Here is a 12,078-nt window from a genome sequence, read left to right on the forward strand (position 1 = left end):
TCAATCAAAAGCTGCCATCTAGGTTTCAAAAGACTTTAAACAAAGTGCGTACGAAGCTATAAAATCCCAACCCAAACGATACAGATCGTCACAGCAAAAAGGACGATAACAAATAAGAAAAGAAGAGCAGAGAGAGAGAGAAAGAAAGTTTATTAAAGTCTACCAAAGAAAAATGGATCTATGAGACTGATAGAAAAACCTGGTACAATGAGCAAAAGGATGAAGCTACTAAGCAAGCATCCTAACCCATGCTAGAAAAAACTGTGTAGACATAGTCAATGATATCATCATACATGTAACCCTAGTCATAAAGCATCTCTCGCATCAACATCTCCATGAAAGATGCCATCTGATAAAACGCCAAGATACACGCGATGATGATGGACTAGATAGTGTAGGCAAGAAGCCCGTGATAGATCAATGACTACTATCTAGATGAGGGGTCCATCATAACCACCTGGTAGCTATCTGACACCTCACAAGCGCCACAATAGCCCTCGTTGGCCATACACTAGGTCTAAAAATGGAAGAAATGACGGTGAGTGTAAATGAGAGATATTATGTTAAGATATCTGATATCTGTTAAAAACAAAAGAAACACCAATGCTAACACAAGATAACAAAATATAAATCAACCCAAATACAAGAAAACAATGGAAACATAAAACAAACACAAACAAGAACGCTTTAAGTTGTTTTTAAAACCAAAAATAACGATAATAAATAAATAAATTAGAGGGTGGAGATACCAAAACTAAACTACATACATCTAGATGAATCCACAAGCATGCCCAAACTCATCCTCTAAAACACAACATATAGTGCAGTTTCAATCTCATAATAGTCACTCATTAGGTACTTAAATCCATATGATCTCCATGTGGTGTGTGTACATGTACAAATACGTGTGTGTATGATTTTGCTAAAAAAAAGTATGCGTGTGTGCATTGTCCCCTCTTTTTTGGGGGATGGTTTCACAATTTGTAATATAATACAAATTGATTTCACCCAAAAAAAAAACAAGTGTGTTTGTGTATACATGTATATACACATGTATGAATGTATGTATGTATGTGTACATAAATATATAAATATAAACATATATGTACGTATACATACATACATACGCACACATATATACATACACACGTATATATGTATGTATGTATGTATATGTGTCTATTTATGTATACACACATATACACGCACTAAAGAGACAAAGACACACACACACAAAGTTGTTAATGAACAGCAAGAATTACCTTTGAAGTTTTGGTAGCAAACTAGTAGATCCCAATGCCAAACGACCATAAGTAGAGCCATATCTTCCACCAAACATGGTGGCATACATGTCATATAATAAGTGAGTCCACATAAAATAAAACATTTTCATAGGTGAGCCAGGGACATTAAGAGGTCGTGTACAACACAGCCAACAAATCTTGTCAAAAGAAGCATCTCGACCAATAATGTCTCGGTGCTTCTCACCAATAAAGTAAAATATTCATCCATAGTTTTCACGAGAAATGCGAAGAGTCCACAACCAAGACAAGCAAACAGGGAAGGCCAAAATCTTACAAACGCATAACAGTGCCCAACCTAAGAGAAACGAGGTGCGCACGAAAGCAATATGGGAGAGAAGGAAGGTCGTTGTCCGAGTCAAAATCCACGATGTATAACAGAATGTTCCGATGAACGACCTTCAAATAGCGTTTCTTAGTTCCTTTTAAAATAGATCGATCGTCGCATTGCATTTTTTAAAGTGTGCGACTTCCTAGAAGATTTCTCAAAACGTTTTAAGTGTCAACAGACAGGACCACTCACCAGGCCTAAATTGGAGATTCTTGCCTTGGGATATAGAGCGACATTTCAAAGCACGACCCAAAGGTGACAGCGATTTGCCCGCTGCGTTCCTATTGGATACTCTTCCAGGAGCAATAAATGAGCAGAGATTGGGTGCATGCGCAGAGTTGGCAAGGATAATCGGCATTGTGAACTCCCGGTACAGCAAAGGCCAAGTTACGTGTCGAAAATCAGCGAAGCTCTGGACTGAAAGGATCACCCTGACCGTGCATGCTCTCGGAAGAATTGAAAAGAGGTCGTAGTTGTCATTAGGAGAGGGTGCGGCTCACAAGAGGCACAATCCCAAAGTTGCTCTAATGATTCAAAGTGCAACTATTGGAAGGAGGATCCTTCACGTGCCACGTCCTATGGATAAGGGGAGACTTTTATCCCAAAATCTTTTATTTCGGCGGAGCACGGTCCTCTCTTTTCTTGCACTTAGAGTGTGAGTGTATTGAGTGTGTGTGTGTGCGTGTGTGCACGTGCACGTGCGTGCACGAGGGGTGTGTGTGTGAGTGATGGTCCGATGTGGGTGTGGGGGTGGGTGAGAAAGAGAGTGTGTGTGTGTGTGTGTGTGTGAGTGTGTTGTGTGTTCTGTGTGAGAGAGAGTTTGACAAGTTGCATCTATATCCAAACTATTTGATTTCTTGTAGGAAGGCTTTTATTAGCACTACCTCTTGGAACTCTTTTGTGAATTGCCACTTGTAAGTTTTAAAAAAAATAACTAATTTGTGTGTTTCGAATTGCCATTTATGGAGATCGTCTTACCAATAGCCCAACTCCTTTTTTAAAATCCTTTACTTTCTCTCGTGAGTCCAAAAGCACTTGCTTTACCTTAATACTAAGAGGTAGCGCACACGCGCAATTGTGCACCCTTGTTTGATATCATGGTTTCATCACACCTGCTAATTGGAAATGCAACCCTTCTTCAAAAAGCTTGCTAATCTAGCTCATGCACTTCCTTTAGCAAGCATGGCATATCCTCTTCTTCTTAAGGCATCTTATGCTATTGGTATCCTTATGCCCTGCACCTTGTTGTGTTCAAAGACTTTGCATTGTTCATTTAGCACATTCATGGGATGGCATTCATGATTTAGGTGGGAGTGATGTATATATGTCCCAAAAATACCTCTTTTTGAAGTTCGCGCCACTTGCTTGCGTATATTGAGAGAGGTAGAAGCCCCTTCCATCTCCTTTTTAAATGGTTGTATGTGTTTGCTTCGACTAATGTGGTTGTTGTGAATCAACTGATCAAGGAGTATATTGTTTAGGATTTGCCTCCTTCATTAGGTTATTTGGAAATATGTAAAAGCATCAAGCAACAAAGAATGCACACATGGATTTACTATGTCAAAGACCTAGCATTGCCAAATGGTGTATCACAATGTCATTATGAAACCATGAATAGAGAGATCATGTTATGGAATTAGTGATTTGAAGAGTCATGTGGCACTCTATCCAAAAAATGTGTTCGAGCATTGTTACATGTACCTACACTCCAACTTGTGTCATCTGATGATGACTAATGACCCAATATGCTTATTGTCCCTACTTTGGCCTAGTAAGTATTACCCAGCAACTTACTAGCATTCTAAGGCCATGAGACCTTTGCAACATTCTCTATCTAGATTTGCTTGAGGAACTTCCCAACTATCCAAATGTGAAACACAAAAAGAATTTCCTTCAGCCTTATCTCAACTTGGCTCTTTGCACGAATGGGCATATTGTTTGTGTGCATCCATTATGTCTTCTTTTCTTAAGGATTTAAGATTGAGCCAAGGATGGCAATTTGTTGATGTGTGGGGTATTGAGGCTTATGATTTTTATCTAGCTTTGAAAAGCAAACAAACCATCACCCCACTTCCCATCGATGAGCCATTCATGGTAGTAGAGTTGGCCTTGCCTCTAAAAAGAATTGACACACATAAATAAAGCTTGAACCTTTTGCTAATCTTCAATGCTAATTCATTGTCTTGGTCTTTGTTGCATTGTGAATACAACAATAAATGTGTGTTTCAGCCTATTTGCGCTTATTTTGAAGGTCTTTCTATTGCTAGCTATTCATACATATAGTAGGACTTCTTTGTTCTGTCACAACACCCTCTTTAATCTAGCTTTTGGATAACTTTTATTTATTGTTTTTCATGTATTCATATTTGTATTTACTATTACCTTCTTTCTCCTATGTTGCACTATAAATTAAAATGTCTTATGCCTCTTATACTTTTTGTGGAACATACATATTCTTTCTTCTACATTCATTACCTCTTTATGAATATTCCCAATGAGACAAATGCACTCCACCTTGATGCATCAATATGCTCTACAACTAAGAAGCATGGTTGTTGAACAATGTAAGCACTTGATGCCTTTTCTCTAGGCAAATGTTTGGATCTATGCACTTACACTTAAAGCTCCCCATTAGGTATGCTTTGAGTAGGGAGAGACCCTCTCATATATAGCTGAAATTTACATTAAGATAGCAAGTTTGTGGAATCCTGAAGTGTGATTCCAAAATTACATATGCAACATTTATGGCAAAATACATTTTTAACATCAATACTCTCCAAGATAATGTTATTAAAAAGGACACGATGATGTATGTACAATCACGTTGCTTTGTACTTTTTAAAAAAAGGTGTCCATGTTCCAAAAGTGTAGGCCATTTTCCTCAACAACAAGTGAACTCCTATAGGAGCGCCATCTCTCGTCATCATCATGCATTGCACCACTTGTATCTCCATGTCTACTATCAATTCTTATGGATGAGCCCAACCATTGTCCTTGTTTCTGAGGACACCATATAACTCAACCAAGTTTTAAATTATACCCCTCCTGGAGGGGGGGGCACTGAGCCCACCTCTCTTACGAGCACCTCTCCATCTTCCATCACGTGTGGAGGGAATTTTTGAAACCCTAGTGCTTCTAGGTTATCACAGTCTTAGATTTGTTTGGATTTAGCATTTTGACCAAATATTTGACACCTCTGCCATCTTACACCCTCAACAATCATATTTGAGTAGCATGAAAAGATAATTGCTTATTTAACCGTGTATATAAGAAAAGAGGAGAACCATTGAAGGAATGAGTACGTTTTGAAAACAAGGTTCCTACTCGACATGAAATTGTGGACATGATTAAGAAGAATACTTGGACACTCATTGAAGGTGTTGACAAAGGATCTTTGTATCTCATTTTTATGATATCACCATGACATAGTCTTATATTGGACACAAGAATACTTCTCCATCCCCCCCACATAATATGTGTGTTTTCATGAGTACTTTTACCTAAATTACAATCGTCCTCATGAATATTAGGAAAAACATTGCAAAACATGGCTCATATAAGATCCAATGGTGCGATCTTGCATAAATAGCTTGTAAGAAGCCAAGGCAAATCATATTTGGCAATATTGTATAGTAAATGCAAATGATGTTAAAAGAGCTCCACTCACATGCCTCCATCCATGAAACATGGCTCATGTAAAGTATGATAAGTAATCTTCAGTCATAGCCATTCGTTCCTGCCTATCAACCGCTACCGTAAAGTCCTATACTTTGTCACAAACACCCTTACCAATAGAAAACAGAGAAAAACAAATATCCTGAGTGCGCAGAAATAGAAATCTCCAAGAGCCAGCTCCAGAACCGTTTCCATACTATCGAACGACTCCGCAAGATTTATGGCACAATCTCGCATAAAAAGTAAGGCTATCATATTTGGAAATATTGTTTGGTAACCCAGATGATTCTGAAGGAGATCGACTCACTTGCATTTTACTCTCTCTTTCACCAACCTTTAGATATTTTTTTTACTCAAGAAAGATGCACATACTACTATGATATCATTGATGCATGCTAGGATTGATGGATAGCTATTAGTCAGGTGGCACCACAACATGTCCCTATCTCTCAATATCAAAGATACCTTCAGTAACTCATAAAATGAAATAATTAATTAATTAAACAAAGGGCAATGAGTCCATTGGATGGTATGCTCCTCTATATAGCTTTATTATCATTGTTGTATATAAGTCAAAGATAATAGTCAATAGTTACCTAGGTGTTTGCTTGCAATGATATTTCACTTTTGCTTATTATATTTAGGCTTCCATCAGCTTCTTTAGTGCTGTCTTTAGTCATAGGCAATAAGCAAGCATGTCTCCATGCAAATATTGTGAAAATGTTGCCCTTTCTTCACTTGTACACATGATTTGATATGAAATCAAGCCCAAAATTCCTAGAATTCCCAATTTCCCAAAGGCAACGTAAACCTATGGAAGAAAAACATCTTCCAAAGCAAAGGTTCAACTTACTTATCAACTTTGCAAAGTCTATAATATACTAGGGGAAATACACATAGATATTTTTATCTATTTATTTTACTTGGTCTTAGTATTAAGCATTACCAACAATAATGTAATCATATTTTGACTACAATGCTAGATGCTAAGTATACCACATGTCAAGCCTTATCTTTGTTTCATGTTGCTACATTTTCTTCTTTCATGCTTCCATCTGCTTCTCGCATGTCCTTGTCATTTTTACTTCTCTTTCTTTTTGCATGTTTGTCCCCTTCTAGTAGAGGTATTGTGAACACTCTAAAAGATTTGTGTTGTATTTGTTTCCATGAGCATCATAGCAAGTCTATATATTTCTAGGTAGAAGCCTCTTGGTAGGGATGAGTGCACTCCTGGAAGCTTTGTAATTGTTGTTATAGTTTCAAGCATAGTTGTAGCTATAAATGCATCGTCCCACATGCTTCTTTTCGTGGTTTTTAAAAATCTTCTCAACCTCGAACGAATGCGTAGACCTTGGATTTGCTTTCACATACAAATATCAGTTTGTCCTTTGTTGAAATAATGTTCTGTCTTTTAGAAAAGAAGGCCCTTGCAAAGAGGAAGATTGTACATCCAAGTTAATGTCGGTATGCCCAATGTGTTTTAACTTGAGGTTGGGTTTCAGGCAGTGTTTACTACTACATACCATCAATATGTGTCACAGTAGAGCAATAAGGGAAACCACACTCCAAGAGTCATAGACATGCATGAAGCCTAGTGCATTCCATCTTCGAATGTTTGGATGCAATTTTTATGCTCAAGTCACAAGGGGGGCGCTTCATTGGATATAAGTATTGAGTTGCTTAGCCTATATCACACAAATCGTAGTTGACAACCCTCTCAAAATGTTGAACTTTGCAAGTTATAATTACCTTGTGTTGTTGTAGGTAAAAGGATTATCATTGACACCCTAGGATTGATACACTCAAATTTGGAAAGCATCTCAAGCTGTCTTGAACACCACTACACCTTCATCATCTGCTGATATAGCTTATTTCTCCATAAGTGCCAAAGCCCTCGATGGGAACCACTATATTTAAAAAATAAAAACCATTATTATGTATGTGGCCAAAATATTTTTTTGTCCCAATTTCCCTCTCACCATCATCGAAGAAATCACTTGCAACATTTCATCCATGAGCTTCTACAACAATGCCCCATATTCCTCTTCCCACAAATATTGACTCTCTCTAATAGGACCTAAACCATCTCCCAACTCCATATAGTAACTTGATAGCATAGCCTCTTAATAAGTCCACATAAGTTGAACCATTTTCCTAAAAATTATTTCACTAGGACAAGTAGTTGTGAGAGGATGGAGACCTTATAGGATTGTTGAAGCGCCTTGTTGGGGGGGCATGGTATAAGAGTCCAATTAAAGTTGTTTTTTATATTTTTCTCAGAGTTATGTGTGTCTTTTCTTATGCTACAGTAGCTCCTAACTAGGTGTGAAGGATTGAATTCACCATTGAAACAAAACTTGACAATTATAAATCATGAAATTGGCAGTTATAAACCATGGAGTTGACAATTATAAATCATACGATTCACAATAACAAGTAAAGTACAAGGAAACACAAGAGAGAGCACAAAATGTGAGAGTGTCAAATATTCCACCCCCTTTCGACGGAATAGTAAATCTAAAGACATCTCTTGATCCCAATTAGAGTGATTCTCAATGTAGCTCTACGAGCTTCAAATACTTCCAGGTTTTATATACCATCATTCATATTTTTTCCCACAACTTAGCACTCTTTACAAAGATTGGACCTCGACCATTCCTCTTGAGTGATATATCAATTGATAACATCTTCATCATATCCATTCCTCGATATGCAAGTCATTGTCTTGCCAACCATTTTAGTAACAAATTAATTGAATGAAACCATAATATTAATTAATCTCAACACATGAACTATGCTTAATATATAGACATCAAAACACATAGCCATAAAATACATCCAATTGCAATAACACCAATCACACTAAAGATGTTAGTATTAACATGGAATCACCCACAATACTAACCATCTAGCTTGATAAAACATGGACTTAATCAAGCCTCCCCAAATAAACCTTCTGATGCTTTATGGATCACCTAGCAAATACAGCAAAGCAAGGAAATCATAACAAAAAATATTTTTCTTAACAATATTCGAAATAATTTCCATGTAGTAACTAATGGCAAGAACAATCATGAAAAAGTACAAAGATGGTAGGCTTGAAGAATTAAAGAGGCTAGAAGCTAAATTTTTACTCAATGGCATAGAACGATAGCTCCAATGACTACTCACTCACTCTCCTTAAAAGGGACTGAATGCTCATGTAAAGAGGGCCAACACTAAAGAAACTTAGACTAAGCACAAGAAATAACACCCAAGCACAACAATGACTAACAAACAAAGAAAGAAGAAAACCCCCAAACCTAGTGGTCCTATGTTGTAGACAATGTGGCATTGCATGCCACATGTCATGCTTACATGTGAGTGTTGAGGCGGTATGGGTGCTTTGATTTGACTATTTGGCTATGATGTCTCATGTAATTGACATGGCATAACTAATTGAAAGGCCCATGTGATAGGAATAATGTGGTGTAAGCCATGTATCTTGTTGATGTGGTAGGATAAGCTGACATGGGAATCCTACCACATGTCATTAGATAAAGGTAAGCTAATGTGGTACTCAGAGACCACATGTCAACTACTAGAGAGGCTCTTATCAAGATGCCACATGTGACGCTGTGACCTAATCCTAAACTTTATCTACCACATGTCCATTGGATGGATGTGATCAAATGTATTTGACTAGTAATGTAGTTTATCTACCCCACGGAGGATGAGGCACCATGTGTCCATGAGCATCTCGTAATTGCTAAAGCTTCACAAATATAGAGGTGCTCTATCCTTTTGCAGATGACTTAGAGCTAAGAGAGCCTAGAACTTTGGTGACGTTGTAAAGGTACATTGGAGCATGGAGAACCTCAGGAGGATGTGAGGTCTTGAGAAAAATGAGGCTGGCTAGATTGTGTGATGCATGAGAAAAACCTCCTTGACTGCCACATGGGCCATTGGGTTGTAGCTCATATGGAGAACTCAAGCACGGATGTTGCTAGTTGGTGTTGCAGGATAGGCAAAGAGAAAGTCAAGAGAAACTGATGCTTTAGAGCATGAAATTGCCTTATCATGGCCCTCTCCTTTGTGATAAATTATTACATCCCTTGTTTTTCATCACTATTCTTACATTAGTAATACTTTAGAGCATGAAATTGCCTTTAGCATGGCCCTCTGTGATAATGTTATCACATCCCTTGAGTTTTAACTTAGCATGCCTAGGTGAGTCTCTATTAGATATCACACAATTTGCCTTAACCAAGCTAATATGAAGGCCCTTCTAGATAGATCTCAAGCCAAAATAAACTTGATGAATATAATATGTTTCTCTTATGCTACTTGATATTAGTAACGGGTCTACATCCTCAATCTCTGATGGTCGTAATACTCTTGATAAAGCCCCTCCCTAAAGTACATTTTTGTTAAACAAGTGAAATAATTTAAAGAGCTACTAGTTAAGAAATTATATAGATAAAAAGAAGAGATTGAAAAGACAAAGAAAAGAGAAAAAAGATGAAAAAAGAAGAGACTCATACTTCAAAGCATGTATTTTCCTTTGTCGAGCTCCTCTATTGTAGCAAGGTTTTTGACATCTCTTGATGTGTATAGATTATGGAGTCTCTTTAAGGTGTATTTCCCTATGTAGATCATGGAGACTCTTTGAGATATTGCACAGCTAACCAAACATTTATAGGAAAAATACACGATAGAATTGAAGAAGAATACAATTGAATGGGGATGGATGCTTCTTGCAAGATTGGAGGGAGGCTTCACAATTCAAACCTTCAAAATTTGTGTGGACATAAGAGACTGAAATATGTGTCCATTGCTCCATATATCTAGCCAACCACACATAAATGAACTAGATCTTCTACATTCATGCATGCTATGCTAGTAACTTCTTACATTCTATGTGGAGTACCATGTAGGGAAATTGAGGAATTACAAATTCCTCCCCTTATGCGGTCACCTTTTGAGTTGGGACCGCCACAAATGTCCATCCTAACCTCATCACTATCAAAAGGTTGAGCATGTTGTATAGGAGCTTCAATAAAGATTGGTGGTCCTAGGGCACATTGTTGGCTTCCCCCCATACAATTATAGGTTCAAGATAGGTTTTAGGTGAGCATGGAGAGATACCACATAAAACACATCAACAAGTATAGGGGGGTGTTTCTCCACTCAAGTTCACCTTAACATAAACTATGAAGCTCTTACTTCAATGGATCGAAGTATGCTCTTGCACTTGGCTGCACTTCCTAGTTATTTCACGGTTTCCAAGTTATTCCAAAGAATATGAAGATATTTAACTTTCTATCATGGCACACCTTGGCATTCTTATGGGGTCATCCATTACTATGCTATTGGTGCTCATTGACGAAGCACACTTAAGCATTCATCTGAAGTCTTCCACAACAATGGAACTGGTCCTCATTAATGCTGGAGTGTCAAGTGTACACTTGCTTGACACGGGAGCAAACTTTGTCCTATGAAAGATAATCATAGAGACCGTGAGTGATGGAGAGCTCCTTACGGTGAATAGAGATGGAAGATTAATAATGCCATGTCTAAGGTGCACATAGATTAGCAGTTTGACCAAGGCATGCATCATTTCAAAAATCATATCCCTTTCCATAGCATGGAGGACAAAGTTTCACCAAACCCAACTCATGAGTAATTGATGCATTAATACCACCCTCAAGAAGATATAAACCCACTAAGCAAGCAATGGACCCTTAAGGGCTAGAATGAAAAAAAGTTTGTAACCTGAAGTCTATGCAAGTGGGCCCATAGGAAACGTGTCAAAAATACCATGAACATAGATATGCCAATGGTAATTGCCCTACCTTAAGAGTCTACAAAGAGCCTATGGTATTTGCTGATTTGGGCCATCCATGAGGGCTAGCTAGATCCCACCCTTACTCCCTTGGACTCATTATTATTCCCTCAGTCTTCCTCAATTCTTCCAAGGGTTGATCCTATGTAGTCAATGCTCGACCTCATAGGTAGATGTGACAACCCCCCCATCCCCAACCTACAACCCCTCCTCCCTTAGAGCTTTCTTTAGGAGGGACCCTAGGTCCTGAGTCCGTCTTGACCACAAGTGAACACCTCCCCCCTCGATCAACCTCATAGATGGGGCATTCGACTAGGCCCTTTGAGGTATATGGATATCTCAGTGAGCTGACTACTACATCTTGGAGGTTATCTTTCTTGTTCTCTAGCCCAATAAAGGGGGCCAAATTGTGATGATTGATAGCTCAAACTATTTGATGCAGGGATTAAAGTTTTCTATCATGTTCTCTAAGTCTATTGCCCATCGTAATTCAACTACCAATTATGTGACCAATTGATGCAATATCTATAGACTTGGTTAGACTCATCATTTTTTGCTCTAGATATTATTCAAGGCCACACAGCCCTCACGATCTCTGTTTAGTGAGAGCATGTTTAGAGTAGGGTGCTTAGCATCACAATGTGGGTGGATATTCATGCCACCGCGCCAAGGCCAACCAAGGTTTCTTGTCCCTTTACTAATGTGGAGTAAAGGCATAGAGTTGTTTCCAATCATATTGGGTGGTTTTGTGCAAGCTATAATCTCCTCTGAACCACTAAGTCTGGCACATTGGACCTTAGGCACTCACTTTGTATCTATAGCAATAGCATGAATGTAAGTAAAGGGGGATCTCTATGATGGGGGTGTACTAAATACAAAGGGGGCTTGTTTGAAATCCAAACACACTCAATATATGTAGAAAGGATACTATTTTGTAGAGGTAGAAG

General features: G+C 38.2%; 1 protein-coding gene across 2 annotated transcripts in view; it reads right to left on the bottom strand.

The window, feature by feature from the left end:
- LOC147889903 (transmembrane protein, putative (DUF2358)) overlaps positions 1-2,222 on the bottom strand; it is a 44,724-nt gene extending 42,502 nt beyond the window's left edge. Inside the window, exon 1 of one of the 2 annotated variants that reach the window (XM_087390853.1) lies at positions 1,849-2,222. In XM_087390853.1, coding sequence (XP_087246979.1) covers positions 1,849-1,990 — 142 coding nt within the window. In that variant the 5' untranslated portion in view covers positions 1,991-2,222. Of the gene's footprint in view, positions 1-1,824 lie in introns of both variants that reach the window. The other variant, XM_087390852.1, reaches the window with a different exon arrangement.
- Between the last annotated feature and the right edge of the window lie 9,856 nt (positions 2,223-12,078).

This window comes from Dipteris shenzhenensis, chromosome 19 (assembly GCF_047967505.1).
Source record: "Dipteris shenzhenensis isolate YYH24624 ecotype China chromosome 19, Dip_SZ_1.0, whole genome shotgun sequence".
Taxonomy (NCBI): Eukaryota; Viridiplantae; Streptophyta; class Polypodiopsida; order Gleicheniales; family Dipteridaceae; genus Dipteris; species Dipteris shenzhenensis.